This window comes from Coffea eugenioides, chromosome 11 (genome assembly GCF_003713205.1).
Source record: "Coffea eugenioides isolate CCC68of chromosome 11, Ceug_1.0, whole genome shotgun sequence".
Taxonomy (NCBI): Eukaryota; Viridiplantae; Streptophyta; class Magnoliopsida; order Gentianales; family Rubiaceae; genus Coffea; species Coffea eugenioides.
The window spans coordinates 38,028,417-38,051,867 of NC_040045.1; the positions used below are offsets into that span (position 1 = coordinate 38,028,417).

The following is a 23,451-nucleotide window of genomic DNA, read 5'->3' on the forward strand; positions in this document are numbered from 1 at the left end:
ACGATGATTTTAATCTAATTATAAATGAATTTTTACATGGTTAAAAAAAATAAAATAATAAAAAAGAAAGATAATCGATGGACAGTAATGACTTCGAGCTACGGTTCATCACTTGAATGGGTAAGATGCCAAAAATGTACCATAAATATCATGTGCACGATATGTGCTGTAAACTGTTTCTTAATCGAATTATTAGACGGAGTTGTCAAAATGAAGCACTTGAGGATTTTGGTGCACTAATTGAAATTATAGTGAGTTAATTGAAATTATGAAAAATTTGGTGACCTTACACTTTATCTTTGTAAAATTTGCATATTTTAGCCAAGAACTTTTCATACTTCTAAAATAAAAATCATAAAATAGTTGTAACTAAATAATGGATTTTTTCTAATGGGTGCCTTTATGACAGTTATTAACACATCTAGCATTCACCTAACCTACTATATATATATATATATATATATATATATACACACACACACACATACATACATATTAACAATTATTATAAATAAAAATCATAAAATAGTTGTAACTAAATAATGAATTTTTCTAACAAGTGCCTTTATGGTAGTCATTAAACATATGTATATATATATATATATACACATATTAACAATTATTATTTTCTCTTGCATTTATATACTTTTTTTATTTAATCTTACTTACCTTCGCTTCTATTTATTTACTTTTCTTAATTAATCTTATATTTTTAAAAATATAATACCTGAAATATATTTTAACGGATGTTCACAAACCGTTAAATAAAATGAGATACTAGTCCAGCCAGCAATAACTAACTAATCTCCTTATGACAATTGACACCATAAAACCTCAATACAAACATTCAAGAGTTGGAGATATGTTTGATACATAGAAATCACCAACCCCTCAAAACCTCATTAAACGCTAAAACACATGATAATAAAGAAATTAAAACATGAGAAAAATATGCCCTCTTTCAATCAGTAACTAATCCCAGCAAAGTGTCCTGTACCCAACCGACAGGTAATTGCTCTGACTTGTCCTAATAGTAGTCAAGTCGGTTCATGAACCGCACAGGGTCGGCTGGGCCTGGATATTACCACAGTTTTCTCAACTAACTGGCAATACAATTCACGGATTTCTATCAAAATCAAGAAACCACAAAACAAAACGCAAACAAACAAACCCTAACCCTAGAAGCAAAACGCCAATCCACCTCTTATCTCTTTCCTGCTATAAAAACCTCATTCTTTTCACAATCCTTTCGTAGCAGTCCCCTCTTCCTTAAGAGGTAAACAAAACCCTTCTTCTGGTTTTGAGAAAATCTCCCATTTGGCAATTCAATCGAAAAATCCAATCTTTTTCGTTGGTTTTCAGTTTTGGGCTATTGTGAATGGTGGAAATCTTTGATAATTTGTTAATGATCTCCCTTTGCCGTCAAAGAAGGGGGGTCTCTTCTTCTTTATTGACATCCTTCTGCTTTGGCTTTGGATCTTGCAAAGAAGGCTGGTATTACCGCTGCCTCGGCGTCGACCCTTGAAAACAGGGAAAAGCTGATTTTTTTTTTTTTTTCATCCACATCCCTCTAAATTCTTCCGATTATATTCCTCAATTCTTCAATTTTCCTCAAGGGATTTCATAAAACTTTTCTGGGTTCTTTTTATTTTCGAGAAAAAAAGCTTAAAAAAAGCTAGAAAAATGTTGCTGCAGAAGAAGAAAACTCAGGGGGCGGCGAAGGGGAATAGGCTTCTGATAAGCATTACTGTAATGGGGTCTGCTGGTCCGATCCGATTTGTGGTGAATGAGGAGGAGCTTGTGGCGGCTGTAATTGATACTGCTCTGAAATCTTATGCACGTGAGGGTCGCCTCCCTGTTCTCGGCACTGATCTCAATAATTTCATGCTTTATTGCCCCTGTGCCACCACTGAAGGTAATCTTTTAATTCTATCTGATCCAAATGAAATTCTAGCACAGATTATTAGGTTGTTGGTTGATTTTTTTCAGCTGGAATTTTCATAGAAGATGGATCCTTTTAGGTCTAGTATTCTGTAGTAGGTACTAAAAGGTAATAGATATTGGCTTCTGGCTTTTGATTTTAGGTGCATTTTCCTATTTGATTTGTGGGTTATTTCTGGAATTGTTGTTTAGATGAACTAATCTAGTTTGGGAATGGAATTGAGCAATGTTTGTGGTGAGTCTAGTCTGGTTTCTGATTGCCAAAATGTAAATTTGTACTACTGAATTCTGTATTGGACAGAGCTATGTCAGTAAAATTTGAAATTGGTGGTTTTGGGTTCTGCATTGTCACTTTGAGAGATGCTTTGTTTCATTAGGTTCGTAGTGAGTCTGCTGAAATGGTTGTTGGATTGTTGTTTCTATTGTACTGAGTGACAATTGTATTTGCTTGGTTTCATTGCAGCTTTAATAATTCATGTTCTCTGATAATCATCGTCTCCGTGTGATTGCAGCTTTGAGTCCATGGGAGACAATTGGTTCTCTTGGATTTCGCAACTTCATGCTGTGCAAGAAGCCAGAGACACAGAAGATGAGTGGTGATGGCAATCAGACTTCTCCCTCTATGTCTAGGAAGAGTTCTGGAAATTGGAAGGCATGGTTTAATAAATCACTCAATCTCAAAGTTTCTTCTCATTGAATTGAAGATGTAAGAGCTGGCTTGTGGCTTGAAAGTTGTTGGCAAGTTCGGAGTTTTCTACTTTTTGTCGCCGTGTTGGCACAGTAGCCTTTTGTTTCGGTATCTTTGTGATTTCAGTTGGTCTATGTCCTTGTCGAAGAATAAAGTTGAAGAATTGTTGGTTTTACCTACTAATGTAAGATGTTTTGTTTATCAATCTGTTGTTGACGTTTCCATCAATTCCATCATTTCTTTGGGATCCTTTGAATATTGTTTATTTGGATTGATCAACTTTTCCAAATTTTTTTCTGCAGCATCATACACGCTTTATGGTCGCCTATTTTATCATTCTAACTAATTTCACATACATCAAATCCCTACAAGTGCTATAGTGTTATTCTGGGAAATTTGCTCGCTTCTTTCTGATGATTTGTAAAATTGACAGTGATAAACTGGTGCGTATAATGTTCTGTGCTGTGAGATGGTTATGCTTGTTGGAGCCTTGAATGTTTTAGAGTTTAGCTCTTCATGGCACAGGATCTGAACTTGCTGTTCAGAGTTCCTAAGAAGCAAAGATGCAGGCCTGAGCATGCCAATTCAGGTGCAATGGTGCTAATGTTTCAACCAATCAACCCTTCTAATCCTTGTGCAGCTTCAACGTTGGTTTTGATCAAACCAGGATCTTTGTGGGTATATTCTTTTTCCAGTCGTAGCTAGAAGTTTGAATCGTGCCTTCCAAGTTAAAAAGGAATTGGATTCCTATAGAACTTCTATTAGAATACTCGCTTCTGGTGTCCTTTTGGGTGTGAACGATAAAAAGATGCTCAATTGTAGCATTAATGTTGACTAAATTCGCTTTGTGACCGAGCAATACAGTCGGCGAAGTAGGAATATAACGAACCACTGCTTTTACTTTGAATGTGATGGCGCGTGTCATGTGGGATTGTCTTCTATTGAAATAAGTAGAGATCCTTTCAAGAATATATGCTTGGCTGGTAATTAACTAACAAACCATATTTAAATAATTGCTATTACAAAGCAGGATTAATTGACTAATCTGCAAGCTACAAGGTCAAACGTAAATATTTTAAATTAAAGCTTAAAAAATTTTCAAATGAAAGCTTTAAGGTTGTGAAAGACGGCTAGGTCAGGTTAGGGTGGGATGATGGACATTAAATAACGACTAATCAAGGTTTGGAGGGTCAATGCCTTCAATTGATTTAACTATAATTAAAGCTTTTTAAAGCCTATTATTATTAGGGATAATTTCAGAAACCTCCCTTGAGCTTTCTGACAACTACACTCGGCTCCCCTCGGGTTTAAGAAATTACACTTACCTCCCTTGACATAGTAAAATACCTATAACACCCTCTACTTAGTAGACAATTTTAAATTTAAGGCAACAAATTTACAAAGCCTAAAAAAAAAAAATCTATTTTTCTGTCTCTTGTCTATTTTCTAGTTTTTTTTTTTTTAGGGGTGTCCCACAGGGAGTGGACCCCCGTAGATTATTCCCCAACCCTCCGCAACTTGCTGGTAGCAAGGTTCGAACCAGGGACCTAAGCCCCATCTTCAGCAACCCTAGCCACCAGACCAAGCCCCGAAGGGCGTCTATTTTCTAGTTAATATAACTTCTTTTTATTATCTTCAGTTTTGTGGATATTAGCAAATTGAATTACAAAATATACAAAGGGATAGATTATGTGTCAAACTAGAAGGAAATGAAGAGACTCGTAGTGATAGAGAAATAAATAATGAAATTGATAATTGAAATAGGAAAAAGAACTAATGATGTGGAATTTGTCATATTTTGTTTATTATTAAGGAAAATTTTTATAAAATGTCAATAATTATATAATGATTTCTTTCATTGGGTTAGAAATTTTTTATTATGATTTTATTGTGGAGGTAGAATTTATTCTCAACTTTTCAGATATTAATATTTTTAAAGCCATAGGAGAATTGTAATGGTGGTTCTAGGTCAAATTAGCTTATATGGAAAAGATATTTAAGCATTGATATTTAATATGGAGGTATAAAATTGGATGTCAATAGGGTTTTGTATGTTTTTTTATCGTGGAAAGTATTGATATTATATATGCAATTTGGGATCTTTTGGATAGTTACTTGCTTTTAGAACTTATGCTTGAATAGTTGTTAGGGATTTAGCTTGTTGATTTATGCAAAGCATGGAAGAAAATGATTGAGTATACTATATTTTTCTTTCTTAGTTTTGTACAAAAGGACAATTTAGGATTTTTGAAAGAAAATATAAGTTCTTGGACCTACATTTTTAAAACCTAAGGGGAGCTCTTTATAATTGTGAGAAACCTGAGGGGAGGTTTGTCAAATTATCCCTTATTATTATGGCCATTGAAGCCATTAACACCTTGCAATAAATGGACCATGGATTCGTACTAAGTACTTGTACCTCGTACCCTACCGACCTATCTGGGTCCGACTTGTGGACTGAAAAGCAATATCCATCTTTCGTTTTCTTTTTTTTTCTTAGAAATGGTGATATTTCTAGTCTTCTTTTTCTTTTTTGTCAATTGAAGCGTGTGATATCCTGAATCACCAGACTAGTTCACATGTGTCCCACACCAATCTGCCCAAGCCGTGTGGGCTGTTTCACCGGAGATTCGATCTTTAGCAGTAGTACTCACCTAACTAGGCTATTACTACTAGCAGACCAATGCCTCGGGGGCTGATATTTCTAGTCACAGGCATCAAATTTCTAGTTTTCCAGCCCTCTATATTGTTTATTAGAAAATATTATGAATAAATACTAGACTAGATGAAATCATAGATGCTAAAGAGTTGACCTATCTATTAAGTCTATCATATGCTCCCAGTTTTTCAATGTTATTGAATCTTAATTTGATGGTTACAATAAAAATTAGCCCCTGGAATTTGACAAGGCGTATTATTAAGTATGAAATGTAGACCTCTCTCGAGGATATGACAGTACAATTGCATTCTTGCTTATCTTCAAACCAAGTGTCTATTTTTGAAAGGGATGAAGGGATAGATAACCACAAGTAAACGGAGCTTATCCAGACCTCTTTCAAAACAAGTGTCTATGAGATTTCAAAATTTCAAGTATCTTTGAGTGATATTCTTGATACTACAGTCGACTTTCTTTCAATGGTTTGGCTTCCATGTTGTGCTGCATTCAATTCATAGGACCCATTTTTGAGATAAGCGAATGGATTGCAGGATTGTAGACAAATTAGAAGCATTTATGAATTTTGTTGACTCTCCAATAGAGTGAAGAGTCAAAATAGAGGAGCCTTTTGTTGTTTTTTCTGAATTTTGGGCTATTAGACGTTGCATTCAGTCGCAGTCGCAGTGTAAATGTATATAATTCGACCATCTAACCAAAGAATATAGTTGCTCACATGTCAAAGGCTTCTTCATGAGTTTTTATTCATATTTGGTCAAAAAAAAATTATTCATTTACTTATCTTGTCATTTGATAAGTTGGTTTGTGCCTTCTACTTCTAATAGGCTATGAGCTAGATCTGAATCGTTCTCAACGAGTTCATAAGAACAAACTAACTAAGCACGATCTAATTTTGCTAGAAGAATTTAATATGATCCTTGACTCAATGTAACAAAAATCATGAAAAACCATAAAGACTCTAAGCATGCTTAATTTCAACATTATGGATTTGATGTTTCTTGTAATCTTAGTGGTAACTTAGACAACAGATTGAGTGATGAATATTCTTTCCCCAAATTTGGTTACAGATTGGAGCAGCCAAGTTTTCAATAACATGGTACTGTCTATATACAAATTTGTTTAGATTGCCGGAAAGGTCGATTTTGATGGATGCAAATGTCCTTTTCCCTCTTGAAAAGCATGGGTGCACATGCGTCTAGTTTCGGAGTTTGTCGGGTATTTGGCTCTTTTGAGCAGGCAAAAAGATCAACCGTGCCGCGTTTGGTTTCACAAAATATTCTCCATTTCCGTTTTCCAGCCATCTATGCTTTGTTTGGAAGTATTTTTGAAATATTTTACTGTAGTAATATATATGAAAAATTTTTACTATAAATACTTTTTGTGATATTTTTGGAGAGGTTTTTAGAAGATATTTTGAGGTATTTTTTAAAATCAAAATATTTTAATGGTATTTTTTAAAAATTATTACTACCACCCACAATCACAACCACCACAGCCACACCCCTTCTTTCTCCTTTCTCCTCCCCCTCCCTCCTCCTCCTCCTCCTCTTCCTTTCCCGTATCCCCTAGATCTGGTCGAGACCAGATCGAGGCCGCAATCTGGTCGTGGCCAGATTGTAACTAGAAAGTTGAGACCTTTTGGTAGTGACCAGATGCCTCGACCAGATCGAGAGGGGAGGGGAGGGACGGAGGTGGCGGAGAAGGGAAGGGGAGGATGAAGAGGGAATGGGAAGAGAGGAGGAGGAAGAGGGAGGGGGAGGAGAGAGGAGGAGGGAAGGGTTGGTGGCGGTAGTGATTGGTGGTGTAAGAGGTGAAAAATATTATAGAATTTATTTTTTTTAATTTTTTGCGTATGTTTGTGAGTTGTTTTTGATATATTATATGGATGAGATGTTTTTTGAGTTATTTTTATTTGTGTATTTCTGTAACATTATATTTAAAAAATAGACCAATCCAAATAGATTGTATATTGTACTAGTGCCCGCCTACCCCCCCCCCCCCCAAAACACCCAAAAAAAAAATTTCATCTCATTAATTGGTGTTGCATCACTAAAAACTTCTTTCATCTTAATTTGGTTTTAAATCGAACTTATAGCTAGTGTGACGTTCTTCTACAATTAGATGGCTAATATTTAAAAATCTACAGAACAAGTTATTTTCACGATCAGATATCCTTTTATCAGTATTTGCGTGATTACCTTATCAAATAACATATATATATATTGGTTTGTGTTTCATCCTTGCAGCATTGCCCAACAGTTGCTGAAAATTAGCACAAAGAGGTTTTATCTGCTTCTTTATTAGCTATATTTTGAAAAGAGATGATTGGTGCACCTTCTTCTCTTAACAGACGTACCTGTACTTGACTTCAAGAATGGGGTTCTCTGATTAAGAATTCGTGAATGGGGCCATTTAGCATATTCTAAGCATATGCATGTTTGTTCCTTGATTAACAAAAGAACAAAGACAAGTGGGAAAAAAAAATAAATAGGAGATGTAGATAGGCGAAGCTTCGTATATGATACCTTATGGTAGTTGAAGTCAACTTTGTTAATTAGACATTGTGGTAGCTTATGTTCTTTATTTATTCTAATCTTAAATATGAATATGTTTGTCTCTATTGTTGCAGAAATAAAGAAACAAAAAAAGCTCTCCAATATGATTGTCCTATTGTAGATTAAATATTAATTTGTCATGTTAGCATACCAAAATGTTGATGCAGCCCTTTTTTTTTTTTTTTTTTGTTTTTAAGGTAGGAGGAAAGAACATGATAAGAATGTGGCCATCATCGAAGGTGGGCAGTGGACATGTTTCATGTTTGAATGTTGAATTCTTTTGTAGTAGTTGGTTGTGTTTTATATGCATGTTTTAGTGTCATTCATTCCTTTCTAGAGTTTCTAATTGAATTTTTGGCTTTTTCTTCTTTGCCATTTTCTTCCATCCTTTGACCGTCTTGTCCCAATAATTTTTTCAGAAGTGAGTACAGTGGAAGAGGGAGAGAGGCAAAGTAAACAACGTGTAATGAACGAGTACAATTTGCTTTTGATTCTCCTTGTGGACCTAGCTAGAAGTACTCCTAATCCGAGAACTCTAATTAGGACTTTTGTTCAAAAATTTTTGTAAAATTGATAGTAAATCGCTTCTCTCCCCCTCCACCTAGGGGTTGTCCCAATAATTTTTTCAGAAGTGAGTACAGTGGAAGAGGGAGAGAGGCAAAGTAAACAACGTGTAATGAATGAGTACAATTTGCTTTTGATTCTCCTTGTGGACCTAGCTAGAAGTACTCCTAATCCGAGAACTCTAATTAGGACTTTTGTTCAAAAATTTTTGAAAAATTGATAGTAAATCGCTTCCCTCCCCCTCCACCTAGGGGTGTAAACGAATCGAGTCGAGTCGAATTTTAAACTAATCGAATCGAGTCTCAAATTAATTTTACGAAACTCGAACTCAAATTCGAGGTCGATCAAGTTCGATGAGTTCAAAATGTTAAGCTCGAACTTAAAAAAATAAAAAAAAATATTTTATTTTTAAAAATAAAAAAATATTTTATTTTTAAAAATGAATAAAATAATATTTTTTAATAAATAATAAAATATTAGATATATATATGTAATTTTACTATTAAAAAAAATAAAAAAAATATATAATCGAACTAGCGAGCCGCTCGCGAGCTAACTAGCTTGGTAATTTTGAGTTCGAGTTCGAGCTCGAATTCAACTTGATTAGTTCGAACTCGACTCGAGCTCGTATTCAAGAATATATGCTTGGCTGGTAATTAACTAACAAGCCATATTTAAATAATTGCTATTACAAAGCAGGATTAATTGACTAATCTGCACAGCTACAAGGTCAAACGTAAATATTTTAAATTAAAGCTTAAAAAATTCTCAAATGAAAGCTTTAAGGTTGTGAAAGACGGCTAGGTCAGGTTAGGGTGGGATGATGGACATTAGATAACGACTAATCAAGGTTTGGAGGGGTCAATGCCTTCAATTGATTTAACTATAATTAAAGCTTTTTAAAGCCTATTATTATTAGGGATAATTTTAGAAACCTCCTTTGAGGTTTCTGACAATTGCTCTCGGCTCCCCTCGGGTTTAAGAAATTACACTTACCTCCCTTGATATAGTAAAATACATATAATGCTCTCTACTTAGTAGACAATTTTAAATTTAAGGCAACAAATTTACAAAACCTAAAAAAAAAAAATCTATTTTTCCGTCTCTTGTCTATATTCTAGTTAATATAACTTCTTTTTATTATCTTCAATTTTGTGGATATTAGCAAATTGAATTACAAAATATACAAAGGGGGTAGATTATGTGTCAAACTAGAAGAAAATAAAGAGACTTCGCAGTGATAGAGAAATAAATAATGAAATTGATGATTGAAATAGGAAAAAGAACTAAAGAAGTGGAATTTGTCATATTTTGTTTATTATTAAGGAAAATTTTTATAAAATATCAGTAATTACATAATGATTTCTTTCATTGGATTAGAAATTTTTTATTATCATTTTATTGTGGAAGTAGAATTTATTCTCAACTTTTCAGATATTAATATTTTTAAAGCCATAGGAGAATTGTAATGGTGGTTCTTGGTCAAATTAGCTTATATGGAAAAGATATTTAAGCATTGATATTTAATATGGGGGCATAAAATTGGTTGTCAATAGGGTTTTGTATTTTTTTTTATCGTGGAAAGTATTGATATTATATATGCAATTTGGGATCTTTTGGATGGTTACTTGCTTTTAGAACTTATGCTTGAATGGTTGTTAGGGGTTTAGCTTGTTGATTTATGCAAAGTATGGAAAAAAAATGGTTGACTATACTATATTTTTCTTTCTTAGTTTTGTACAAAAGGACAATTTAGGATTTTTGAAAGAAATTTTAAGTTCTTGGACCTACATTTTTAAAACCTAAGGGGAGCTCTTTATAATTGTGAGAAACCTGAGGGGAGGTTTGTCAAATTATCCCTTATAATTATGGCCATTGAAGCCATTAACACCTTGCAACAAATGGACCCTGGATTCGTACCATGTACTTGTACCTTGTACCCTACCGACCTACATGGGTCCGATTTGCGGACTGAAAAGCAATATCCATCTTTCGTTTTCTTTTTTTTTTGCTTAGAAATGGTGATATTTCTAGCCACAGGTATCAAATTTCTAGTTTTCCAGCCCTCTATAATGTTTACTAGAAAATATTATGAATAAATACTAGACTAGATGAAATCATAGATGCTAAAGAGTTGACCTATCTATTAAGTCTATCGTATGCTCCCAGTTTTTCAATGTTATTGAATCTTAATTTGATGGTTACAATAAAAATTAGCCCCTGGAATTTGACAAGGCGTATTATTAAGTATGAAATGTAGACCTCTTTCGAGGATATGACAGTACAATTGCATTCTTGCTTATCTTCAAACCAAGTGTCTATTTTTGAAAGGGATGAAGGGATAGATAACCACAAGTAAACGGAGCTTATCCAGACCTCTTTCAAAACAAGTGTCTATGAAATTTCAATTTTTCAAGTATCTTTGAGTGATATTCTTGATACTACAGTCGACTTTCTTTCATTGGTTTGGCCTCCATGTTGTGCTGCATTCAATTCATAGGACCCATTTTTGAGATAAGCGAATGGATTGCAGGATTGTAGACAAATTGGAAGCATTTATGAATTTTGTTGACTCTCCAATAGAGTGAATAGTCAAAGTAGAGGAGCCTTTGGTTGTTTTTTCTGAATATTGGGCTATTAGACATTGCACTCAGTCGCAGTCGCAGTTGCAGTGTAAATGTATATAATTCGACCATCTAACCAAAGAATATATAGTTGCTCACATGTCAAAGGCTTCTTCATGAGTTTTTATCCATATTTGGTCAGAAAAAAAATTATTCATTTACTTATCTCGTCATTTGATAAGTAGGTTTGTTCCTCCTACTTTTAATACGTTGTGAGCCAGATCTGAATAGTTCTCAACGAGTTCATAAGAGCAAACTAACTAAGCACGATCTAATTTTGCTAGAAGAATTTAATATGATCCTTGACTTAATATAACACAAATCATGAAAAACCATAAAGACTTTTAAGCGTGCTTAATTTCAACATTATGGATTTGAAGTTTCTTGTAATCTTAGTGGTAACTTGGACAACAGATTGAGTGATGAATATTCTTTCCCTAAATTTGGTTACAGATTGGAGCAGCCAAGTTTTCAATAACATGGTCCTGTCTATACACCTTTGCTTGGGCATATAATTGATGAACTTGATATTACGTCTCTTGGCAATTGGATTTGTGGGGATGATTAGTACTTTGAAGGTTTAATATGGCCTGAAAGTTCCCGTCGGTGAGGAGGAGGGGGGCGGTTGCAAAGATAAACAGGGTATAGATGAGTCATGGGTCGTATACAAGATTCTACATATATTTAGTCGTTTCCATGCAGATGTGTATGAAATATACATTGTTTAGATTGCTGGAAAGCTCGATTTTGATGGCTGCAAATGTCCTTTTCCCTCTTGAAAAGCATGGGTGCACATGCGTCTAGTTTTGGAGTTTGTCAGGTATTTGGCTCTTTTGAGCAGGCAAAAAGATCAACTGTGCCGCGTTTGGTTTCACAAAATATTCTCCATTTCTGTTTTTCAGCCATCTATGCTCCGTTTGGATTAGTTGTTTTTTTAAGGTATTTTTGAAATATTTTACAGTAGTAATGTATATGAAAAACTTTTACTATAAATACTTTTTGTGATATTTTTGGAGGGGTTTTTAATAGATATTTTGGGGTATTTTTTAAAATTAAAATATTTTTATGGTACTTTTTTAAATTTATTACTACCACCCACAACCACAACCACCACCGCCACCACCCCTCCCTCCTCCTCCTCCTCCTTCTCTCCCCTTCCCGTACCCCCTGGATCCGGTCGAGACCAGATTGAGGCCTTTGGTCGCTATCAAAGGCCGCAATCTGGTCATGGCCAAATTGTAACTAGAAAGTTGAGACCTTTTGGTGGCGACTAGATGCCTCGACTAGATCGAGAGGAGAGGGGAGGGACGGGGGTGGCGGAGAAGGGAAGGGGAGGAGAAAGAGGGAGGGGGAGGAGAAAGGAGAAGGGAGGGGTTGGTGACGGTAGTGATGGATGGTGTAAGAGATGAAAAATATTGTAGAATTTATTTTTTTTAAAATTTTTTATGTATATTTGTGAGTTATTTTTGATATATTATATGGATGTGATGTTTTTTGAGTTGTTTTTGTTTGTGTATTTCTGTAGTATTATATTTAAAAAATAGACCAATCCAAATGGATTGTATATTGTACTAGTGCCCACCCATTTTAGCTTTCATCTCATTAATTGGTGTTGCATCACTAAAAATTTCTTTCATCTTAATTTGGTTTTAAATCGAACTTATAGCTAGTGTGACGTTCTTCTACAATCAGATGGCTAATATTTAAAAATCTACAAAACAAGTTATTTTCACGATCAGATATCCTTTTATCAGTATTTGCGTGATTACCTTATCAAATAACATATATATATATATATATATATATATATATATATATTTATTGGTTTGTGTTTCATCCTTGCAGCATTGCCCAACAGTTGCTGAAAATTAGCACAAATAGGTTTTATCTGCTTCTTTGTTAGCTATATTTTGAAAAGAGATGATTGGTTCACCTTCTTCTCTTAACAGAACCTGTATTTGACTTCAAGAATGGGGTTCTCTGATTAAGAATTCGTGAATGGGGCCATTGAGCATATTCTAAGCATATGCATGTTTGTTCCTTGATTAACAAAAGAACAAAGACAAGTGGGGAAAAAAAAAGGCAATAGGAGATGTAGATAGGCGAACCTTCGTATATGATACCTTATGGTAGGTGAAGTCAAGTTTGTTAAACCTAAACCAGGGTGATATATTTGACATTGTGGTAGCTTATGTTCTTTATTTATTCTAATCTTAAATATGAATATGTTTGAATCTATTGTAGCAGAAATAAAGAAACAAAAAAAGCTCTCCAATATGATTGTCCTATTGTAGATTAAATATTAATTTGTCATGTTAGCATACCAAAATGTTGATGCAGTCCCTTTTTTTTTTTTTTAAAGGTAGGAGGAAAGAAATGATAAGAATGTGGCCATCATCGAAGGTGGGCAGTGGACACATGTTTCATGTTTGAATGTTGAATTCTTTTGTAGTAGTTGGTTGTGTTTTATATGCATGTTTTAGTGTCATTCATTCCTTTCTAGAGTTTCTAATTGAATTTTCGGCTTTTTCTTCTTTGCCATTTTCTTCCATCCTTCGACTGTCTTGTCCCAATAATTTTTTCAGAAGTGAGTACGGTGGAAGGGGGAGAGAGGCAAAGTAAACAACGTGTAATGACTGTGTACAATTTGCTTTTGATTTTCCTTGTGGACCTAGCTAGAAATACTCCTAATTCGAGAACTCTAATTAGGACTTTTGTTCAAAAATTTTTGTAAAATTGATAGTAAATCGCTTCCCTCCCACCCCTTCTCATATTCACCTGTGTGTGGTACAAGATTCGAATCCTGAACTTGACAGTAAAAAAAAAAATTCTAAAAACTCTCCCTAATCACTTGACTATAATTTGTATATCTGGAATCTGAAGTTGGTAGACTTCTTTTTTTTTTTCTCTCTCTCTCTCTCCCCCTCCCTCTCTCCTTAACAAAGTTTATGCAGTGTAAAGAGGCCAAACCCAGACCTAAAAGGCCAGGATGGTCAATGGGCTATGAGATGCTCGTGTACTGGACTGGATGAATAAGATTTATGGTTCACCTGACACGGCTTGGGCTTGTATATCAGTGGATTGATTATGCCGCCCAGTGCTTCCTCATTAATTTTGTTCCATTCAAATTGTATCGTGAAATACTGTTTGTAACATAAATGACTCGTTTTAATTGGCAGTGGATATTAATTAGGTATTGGACTCTCAATTATAGGAGAATATCTTAAATACTCTTCTTCTTACATGAGCAAAAAATGAATAGGACTAACGCAAGTTTTAATTGCTTTTTAGCATATTCCACTGCATTGGCTATATGTTCCTCAAACCATCGATCACAAATGCTAAAAATTCCAACATTAACACATCAACTTCGCCCTTAAGCAATGCTCATGGAATAGTCCTTAGATTAGACATTTAGACAACCTGCATAATTAAACATTGGTCTTATTACTTTTTTTTTTCCCTAACAAGAAAGAGGTGAAATTGAAGAAATAGGGAGAGAAAAAGAGAATTTGAATCCAAAAATGAATCTTCGGTAGCTCTCATAATTCACCGAAAGTTGATACACGTTTACTAGTGTGAATAACAAATGAGGCAAAACATAAGATGTAAAATTTAAAAAGCGTGCACTATTGCATTCTTTTAATTTAAGTGAGGGAACTATTCCCTCTAGCTCCCGACATAGTTGAGTTCTCTCCTAAGTAGGCTGGAGTAATAATAGTGAAAGAGTTGATGATTTAAAAAAAAAAAAAAAGAGAATAACAAACTAATGGAATAATATTCTTGTATATTTACTTGTTTTATTTATTGAAAAAATGTTAAGTATCAGTGTGTCACACAAAACATAAACATAAGATGGAACTCCATTTTCCACCTTTTTTTTTTGTTTTGTAAATTCAGTTTTACTTGGAATTTGTGAGTTGTGACTCTGAGTGGAATGGTTGTCCTCGATTTTCTAAGTTTGTGAGGAGGATATTCTTTTAACTTTTCCTATATTTACAAAAGAGTTGACTATTCAAGTTAGAAACCTTTCTTTACCTCTTTTTTCTGCTCTTTCCTCAAAGTACTGAAGAACATGAATTCTTGTGGTCTACTGAGAATTAAGGTTTGCAGAGGCATCAACCTCGCTGTTCGTGACACTGTTAGCCATAGCAGTGACCCTTATGTCGTCGTCAGCCATGCTGGCCAGGCCTGTCGTCTTCTCATTACTTTTTCTACTGGCAATTCTTTTTTTTTTTGGCTCTGTAATCATATCATGTATTGCTTGTATCTTATATGATTCATATGGTCTTTTAATTTGTGGGTTTTTTCTGTGATTATTCAAATCATATTGGGTTTTCTTTTTTGTTTCCAAAGATTGCAATTTTGGTGTTAATCTCGTCGAAATCGGCATCTGTTGCAAGCTGAAGTTGTAGAATTAGAAGGCCATGTTAATTAGAATTAACCAACCAGATTGATTTTCTAATTAAAATATTAGTTGAAGAAGAATAGGAAAAACATAAAGAAATTAGGTCTGAATACGAAGATACATAGAAATTTCAAGATTTTTTTTAAATTTTTTGAAACTGAATATAAGATTGATGCTGGAGAGGATACCTGCAACTGAGGAAAAGGATCAGGCAAGAATGAGAAGCATGGCTGAATAAGGGGGATTGTGAACTGAGCTAGTGGCGTTTATGCCAGAAAGTTAAGTATACCATTTCATGGTGGAAGTGCTGTTTGGCCTATTTGTAGTTAGGCTATCATGGTTTTGTCAGCTAAATGCTCAAAAATGCTGATTGAATTTCAAGATACTGAAACTGAAAGTTCAATTTCAATGTTTCTTTTCGTTCTTGCATTATACTTTCTGCTTAATTTGTTTCTTTCTTATTTAATAGAGCAAACTTTTGGTTGTTCATAACATTCTCAAATATGGCATTGCAAATGCTTTGCTTTGTTATTTGATAAGCTTCCCATTTCTGGACAGCTAAAAACGTAATTGGTTGATTACAAATGGAGAGATGCATGCTGTGTTCACTTAGTTTTAGCACTGCTAGTACCGAATTGACTTGGCAAGTGAACTCGCTGCATAGAGATGGCGTTTCAATTTTCCTTCACCGTTCACCACCAACAAAATAATGACCAGCCATTTTAGGAATTTGTAGATGTTGGATAGTCTTAATGAACGTGGTTACAATGTGCTTATTCTGCTGAATAATTTGTTGATTGAGGAATTTGATCTGTTATCCCCCTGATGGCTGCAAGACAAGTTTAGTAGTGATTACTGAATTTTCTTCAATCATGTAGATCGTAGGATCGTGTACTGCTTCTCATGATGTAAAGTTTACTGCAGACTGTGAAGACAAGTGTGGTGAATAAAAACTGCTCCCCTGTTTGGAATGAAAGTCTGACTCTTAGTTTGAAGGATCCTAATGTCCCATTTGCTCTGGTAAGTCACATTTTCTTTTCCTTTCTTATTGAGTGTCTGCAATGAACATCCGTGACTTGAATGGATCTAGGTCGGCAGTCTTGCCAAACTGATAGTATAAAGCAATGAGTTCAAGTTTATGTTCTCTATGCATTTTGCTTAATCAAAAGTGTGTGTTCCTTTGTATATCTGTCTTGCCTTCTGGAGGACCAAAATATGGTGATCATCATGTATGACTTCCACTGATTAACAATGGATTTTGTATCTTTCAGAGAGTATTTGATAAAGACACGTTTACGGGAGATGATCCAATGGGAGATGCAGAATTCAACGTGAAACCATTTCTCGAGTGCTTGAAAATGGGTTTGCAAGACCTCCCAGATGGGACTAAAGTTGACAGAGTTCAACCAAGCCACGACAATTGCCTTGCAGATGAGAGCTGCATTGTTTGGAACCAGGGTAAAATGTTCCAAAAGATGATACTTAGGTTGAGAAACGTGGAATGTGGTGAAGTAGAAATACATCTTGAATGGCTTGATTATCCTGGATTTAGAGGCTAAAAGCAAGACTGATTCCCTCGCTGTTGCGTACTTGTGATTCGAGGGCTGATGATGAAGGCATACAATCTAAGTTCTTGCTGTATATTTATGGCTGTTCCTCATGTAATGTTTGAGAGCTAAGGTATTACCCTCGCAGGAAACTATCTCGGCCTCTTGTATGGCTATTGTTCAGGTTACTGCTTTGCTGGTGTAGCTATAACAAATATAACCTTTTCTGTCTCTTTACCTGGGAGGGGGATTGAAGAAAGCAGAAAAGGATAACGCGAATAAGAGAATATTGAATCCTTGCTTTAAGACGATCGAGATGAATAAGGCCCTTAACTATTCTAACTGAATATAACGTATTTCTCAGCAAGAAATTTGAGATTTTTTTTTTTTGAAAAAGTTTACAATCAAGAACTGAATTCGCCCTGGCTGATGTTATTTTCTCTTTCGACAATTAACAGCAGAAATTGATTAGATGCCATTTTTCTCTTTCATCATTTACCCCTGATTTCCTTTCTCTTTAGCTGTGATATTATTTGCTTGACATTGACGAGAATTGGTTTTTTTTTTTTTAATTTTATTCTGAGCTTGATCAAATTGAAGGGAAAAAAAAAATTAATCTGGCGTTATTCCCATGTTCTCCTCGTCAAGCATAAGGAACTTGGCATATTCTTGAACAACCTTCACGACCTTTTTTTAGTCAATCAGTCATAAGATCTTGTATCTCTAAACTTCATTTGGATAAATTACTTCAGAAAAGCTACACAAAAACTGTTCTTGATTTAGAATATCTCAGAGACTTTTTTCTCTGATAAATAAAATATCTCGAAGACTTGAATAATCTATAATTTTCATCTAGATACTTGAAATTCTTGGGACCAACAGATATGTTCACTGATTCTAGTTATATATAGATCTCATTTTCAAATTCCAGGAAATGATGCTCAGTAATCCAGTCTTCCATCCGAATTTCTAATTTGACTCGGCATTCCGGTTAATCCCCACAGAAAAGGAACCCCCCCCCCCCCCCCCCCCTTCTCCCAAAAAAAAAAAATTAATGCAGATCACTATATTTTGGTTGTTTTACGTAATATTAATTCTTCAGATGCAAAGATAGAACACTTTTTTTTTTTTTTTTTTGCCTTTTGCAGTTTTTGGAACCCCAATTGGATTATTAGGTGTCGTGGAATATACCATTTTTCTGTTCGATAGAAGTATCAATCGCTGAAGAAGATATGCATAGATAAAACAAGAAAAAAAATCTCAGGGCATTTGGAAGTTTGTTCTCAGATATTTCATCCTTTGCAGGAGATACATATGCAAACTGTAAGGTTATGGTTTATTCACCAATAAACCTTATCTTCCTAACTTTCAACCCTTGTCCGAATATCATCACCATTACACACTTTGAAAATAAACTAAGGGCGCCAAGTTTGAAGCAAATAATAACAATGGCTTCAACACAATCACAATCCCTACAAGGTCTAATTTCCAAAACAAACTTTCCATCACTTCCAATAAATAAACCAATATTGCACAATACAAATTTCAAGATTTCATTCCCATTTCCCTCTAGAAAATCTTTACCACGCGTCGAATCTTCCAGCACTGTAAAGTACAATGAAGTTGTGGTGGATGAAGAAATGGATAAAATTAGAAGACTGCAAAATGGCTCGGATGTTCGTGGGGTGGCTCTAGAAGGCGAAAAGGGGAGGACGGTCGACCTAACGCCTCCCGCCGTGGAGGCGATCGCAGAGAGTTTTGGTGAATGGGTTGTGGAGAGATTGGAGAAGGAGAAAACAAATGGAAGTGTGGAAAATGTTAGGGTGTCACTTGGACGTGACCCTAGAATTTCAGGTGCATCCTTAAGTGCTGCTGTTTTTGCTGGTCTTGCTCGTGCTGGTTGTCTGGCTTTTGATATGGGGCTTGCAACTACACCGGCTTGCTTCATGAGTACATTGTTGCCTCCATTTATGTATGATGCTTCCATAATGGTATTGAAAAACAGCTCCATGTTTTTGAGCTTGTTATGCATACATATAAAAATGGTATAGACTGATTTCTTCAATGATTTTGCACTAAAACTATTGTTAAACATAGATATCAAGTCTTGAAGCTTTTAAGGAAAATAATAAAATTTGTAGAAAATGCCTTTTGAGACCGTGTAGGAGAAGTTTGTGAAGACAAAACTTTTTAAAGCTAAATATTGTTTCCTTTTGCTTTCTAAGTGATGCTATGGCTATTATTTCCTGAAACATGATTTCAAGAAACCAGATGGTAATCTTGCTCTTCAACTTTTGTAAATTCGAACTTCAAAAGACACTTGATTTTCACAAATACTTTTCTTTCATCTGAAATAAGTTAAAAGCAAAATTAAAACCCGCTGGGAAACTATAAGTCTTTAAAAATAGTTCAAGGCTTTAAGCAAATGAGAGAAAATGGGAAAATACTACTACTAGGCTTTGGATGTTTATTTTAGTCTGTATTAGTATGCTAATACGTGGAAGAATTGAGAAATATAACATGATGCAGATGACAGCTTCTCATTTGCCATACACCCGGAATGGTCTGAAATTTTTCACCAAGAATGGAGGCCTGACATCGCTGGATGTGGAGGAAATATGCTACAGAGCCGCCCGGAAATATGCTAATAGACTTGCAAAAGTGTCAACTGCTCTACGGAATCCACCAAAAAGAGTGGATTTCATGAGCACTTATGCAAAACACCTCAGAGATATCATCAAGGAAAGAGTTAATCATCCCTTGCATTATGACACTCCTCTCCAAGGATTTCAGGTTGGAAATTTTAGCTCGATCTTTATTTAGTTTGTGACTGAAAAATTCTCCTGCACGAGTTGTTTTTCCCTTGTTCTGTTCATTCATGTGCAATGGTGGTTCCACTTACCTCATCTATGTTGGAATCAATTGTTATACTAGCAAGTGAACATTGGCCATAAAAATTGCATGATTGTCTGTGTTGTTAGGGTGAATATTAACCTTTGTTTGATTTATTTATTTATCTTTTCACCCCTTTCTACACCCATCCTATTTTCAACTGTCAGACATAGGATTTGAATCCTGAATCTGACAGTAAAGAAGACTCCAAGAACTCTTTCCTGTCTACTAGATCGACCCCAGTGGTTAGGATGAATATTAACCTAAAATATGTGATTGAAATATACGAATTTTATCTGATTAATATTTTTAAAAGTAAATTTGCGTTTGTCTAATTTAGTAAAATGAACTGCTGCCTACCAATATTTTCATTAAAGAGCTTGCTACGATATAATAACTAAACTTTGGGCTCAGCCTAATACTTTTGTCCAAATAAAATAACTTCAACCAAAGTGTCGGCCCACGCTCTTCCGGACCCCAACAGTCAATACGCTTGCAACACAGGCTGGCCAGAAATAGCAATGAAACGGAAGGCCCATTCTAAAACAAAATGAAAATTTGTTCTTAAAAAGAAAATGAAAGAAGGAAAGATATATGGGTACCTTCAATTTACTTATTCTATACGGTGTTTTTTTGGGTAAATTACAGTCTTTTTTATTTATTTTTCTTCTTATTTGGGATGCATATGGAGGAAATCTGATGAAATTAATGCAGATAATTGTGAATGCTGGAAATGGATCAGGAGGGTTCTTTACATACGATGTCTTAGACAGGCTAGGAGCAGACACATTCGGTTCTCTACACCTCAATCCAGATGGAATGTTCCCTAACCACATTCCTAACCCTGAGGACAAAACTGCCATGGCCTTAACAAGGGCTGCAGTTCTTGAAAACAAAGCTGATCTTGGCATAGTTTTCGACACCGATGTTGATCGAAGCGGCGTCGTTGACAGCTCTGGCAACCCCATAAATGGTGACAAACTCATAGCACTGATGTCTGCCATTGTCCTGAAAGAGCATCCTGGAACTACAATTGTGACTGATGCACGTACAAGCATGGCCCTGACTAGATTCATCACTGACAGAGGAGGTCAGCATTGCCTGTATCGAGTTGGATATAGAAATGTGATTGATAAAGGAGTTCAGCTTAATAAGGATGGGATGGAGACTCATCTGATGATGGAAATTACTGGCCATGGTGCTCTCAAAGAAAACCATTTCCTTGATGATGGTTAGTCTATTTCTTCTACGGAAAATATCAAGATTGCAGACACTGTAACTTTCAAACTTAAAAGACATATATTAATAGTTTTCTAACATATCTCATGTAACTCAGTCTGTCAATCTGATTCTAACTTTATCCCTAAATTTAAAATAAACATTCTCCCGATTTCTTAAAATTACTGGGGTTTACATTGTCTTTTTTATTTTGAAAATCACAATGTCTGTAATGCAACTATTGTCCTTGTTCTATATATAAACATGAATCTTAAATTTTGGCATGGATTCTTGATATGCACTTTACATTGACTAAATCAAGCGATGTGGTTGAACTTTGCAGGTGCTTATATGGTTGTGAAGATCATCATTGAGATGGTAAGAATGAAGCTTGAGGGCTCAGGTGATGGAATAGGTAGTCTTATTAAAGATCTTGAAGGGCCCCTGGAATCAGCAGAGCTTAGGATGAATGTCATTTCTGAGCCAAGGTTTGCAAAAGCCAAAGCCATTGAGGCCATTGAAACATTCAGAAACTACGTTGAGGTACATATCTATTACTTTGTGCTAAAAAAGAACAAGGAAAATAGCAAGAACCATATCTGATCAAATCTTTAGTATACTTTATGCTAAAAGAATGGTAAATTATTTGCAGGAAGGTCAGTTGCCAGGCTGGGATTTAGACTCTTGTGGAGAGTGTTGGGTAAGTGATGGCTGCCTTGTGGACACCAACGACACTCCAGCAGCTGTTGATGCTCACATGTACAGGTGCCAAAAGTTTTCAGGCTAATGCTCCGCCTCCTATGTTTTTGGGGCTCCTTAATCAATCTCTCCTTTTCCTCTATAACAAATTTCGGCATAAAAATTACAGCCCCTTCCCTTAAATCCGTATGATGTAAAAGAATTGATCACCTAATTTGAAAAACATAAAACTTTTTCAATGGTCAGGTAGATCTTTAGGTTGCATCATTGTCTTTTAAATCTTAGGTTATGGATCCACCATTGCTTTTGGCGAGAATGGCTCAAGCTGCTCCTAATCTATTTATCATAAAATGTTAACACCTTGACAAACTCTACATAATTGTAGTCCCTTTATTGCTAAATACAAATTTGCTCAAACTCCAGGGCCAAAGTTTCTGACAAGGACAATGCAGAACTTGGATGGGTACACCTTAGACAGAGCATTCACAATCCAAATATAGCTGTGAATTTGCAATCCAACGTACCAGGAGGTTGCCAATTGATGTCAAGAGACCTCAGGGACAAGTAATTTCCATTACTTCATTAACAATATTGATTTCTTGGCTTCATATTAGTACTCTTGAAATTTTGATTCATTCAGCCAATTTATCTATGCTTTGATTCGGAATTTCAGGTTTCTTTTGGCAAGTGGGATGGATAGAATTCTCGATATCAGTCAGATTGACAAGTATGCCAGAAGCGGAAGTGTTTGATGATATGCAAAGCCTTGTGGAAAAATCAAGCATAGATGTATAGTAGATAGTATACATATAGAAGCATAGATGTATAGTATATAGTATACATATAGAATATTAGACCCGTGAATTGTACCTACTTGTACAGTACGAACCCTTTTATTGTAACATTCATATACTTTTGATCACTCATTCAGTAACCATACCAATTATTGTAAACATTGACAATTTGAGATGGAAAACTCAACTTGGCCATGCCAAGGGTAATTCATGCATATTTTCCTTCTCTTTTTGTGGCTTTTGACGGTTGTGGTAGCTAAGGTTATGCTTCTTATCATAAGCCATTGGTAAATGTTGATCCATCCTTCTTGGTGTCACAACGATTTGTGCATAAAAGAGACAAACGAATTTTTACATGATAGATCATAAAAATGCTAAAATGAAATTTATTTGAGACACACATGGCATGTATTCTTGACTGGTTTTACATTGAAATTCCTGATCAAGAAGCTTATCAAGCTTGGAAATGATCTTGGTTCTTGAGGAAGTAAGCATCAATTATGTTACTAACTTCACTTGCAAAGTCAAACATGTGATCAGGAGCAGGGACATCTAAATTCTGCTTCTCATACTCGTATGTCCAATTAAGAAAATTCTTCTCACCTTTTGAAGTTGCTTGGAAAGTTATTAGCAAGCTCTTATAATCCTTCAGAAGATCACCCTCAAGAATTCTGTAAGTCATTGACCTGTTATCTTCATCAACAGTTTCAATAGTCTCCTTTACAGGAATTAGTTTGCCATCTGCAATTAATACACATGATTACAACATGAACCAAATTAGGAATGAAAAATCAACAAAAAAAAAAAAACATTGCATATTTATACAAGGTCTACACTCTTTAATATA

At 35.1% G+C, this 23,451-nt stretch overlaps 3 protein-coding genes across 3 annotated transcripts; all 3 read left to right on the forward strand.

Moving 5' to 3' along the window:
* The first annotated feature begins 1,130 nt into the window (after positions 1-1,130).
* On the forward strand, positions 1,131-2,885 carry LOC113751272 (uncharacterized protein At4g22758). The gene is made up of 2 exons (XM_027295214.1): positions 1,131-1,915; positions 2,454-2,885. Exons 1-2 carry the CDS (start codon positions 1,684-1,686, stop codon positions 2,636-2,638), a joined length of 417 nt encoding a protein of 138 aa, XP_027151015.1. The 5' UTR covers positions 1,131-1,683; the 3' UTR covers positions 2,639-2,885.
* Positions 2,886-15,023: 12,138 nt separating this feature from the next.
* On the forward strand, positions 15,024-17,307 carry LOC113751633 (protein C2-DOMAIN ABA-RELATED 7-like). The gene is made up of 3 exons (XM_027295703.1): positions 15,024-15,235; positions 16,379-16,474; positions 16,726-17,307. The coding sequence occupies exons 1-3, from the start codon at positions 15,122-15,124 to the stop codon at positions 17,011-17,013; spliced, it is 498 nt and encodes a 165-aa protein (XP_027151504.1). The 5' UTR covers positions 15,024-15,121; the 3' UTR covers positions 17,014-17,307.
* A 1,088-nt stretch (positions 17,308-18,395) lies between these two features.
* LOC113751259 (phosphomannomutase/phosphoglucomutase) lies at positions 18,396-22,819 on the forward strand. The gene is made up of 7 exons (XM_027295196.1): positions 18,396-18,992; positions 19,531-19,794; positions 20,608-21,124; positions 21,455-21,654; positions 21,764-21,876; positions 22,234-22,374; positions 22,484-22,819. Exons 1-7 carry the CDS (start codon positions 18,450-18,452, stop codon positions 22,560-22,562), a joined length of 1,857 nt encoding a protein of 618 aa, XP_027150997.1. The 5' UTR covers positions 18,396-18,449; the 3' UTR covers positions 22,563-22,819.
* Positions 22,820-23,451: the final 632 nt, after the last annotated feature.

Bases quoted from the DNA above. Each gene is read 5' to 3' on its own strand.
- LOC113751633 (XM_027295703.1), top strand. From the start codon at position 15,122: ATGAATTCTTGTGGTCTACTGAGAATTAAGGTTTGCAGAGGCATCAAC. The intron at 15,236-16,378 runs GCCTGTCGTCTT...AGTTTACTGCAG, and splicing joins TCGTCAGCCATGCTGGCCAG to ACTGTGAAGACAAGTGTGGT. The intron at 16,475-16,725 runs GTAAGTCACATT...TGTATCTTTCAG, and splicing joins CTAATGTCCCATTTGCTCTG to AGAGTATTTGATAAAGACAC.
- LOC113751259 (XM_027295196.1), top strand. From the start codon at position 18,450: ATGGCTTCAACACAATCACAATCCCTACAAGGTCTAATTTCCAAAACA. The intron at 21,125-21,454 runs GTTAGTCTATTT...TGAACTTTGCAG, and splicing joins AAACCATTTCCTTGATGATG to GTGCTTATATGGTTGTGAAG. The intron at 21,877-22,233 runs GTGCCAAAAGTT...CTCAAACTCCAG, and splicing joins GTTGATGCTCACATGTACAG to GGCCAAAGTTTCTGACAAGG.
- LOC113751272 (XM_027295214.1), top strand. From the start codon at position 1,684: ATGTTGCTGCAGAAGAAGAAAACTCAGGGGGCGGCGAAGGGGAATAGG. The intron at 1,916-2,453 runs GTAATCTTTTAA...GTGTGATTGCAG, and splicing joins CCCCTGTGCCACCACTGAAG to CTTTGAGTCCATGGGAGACA.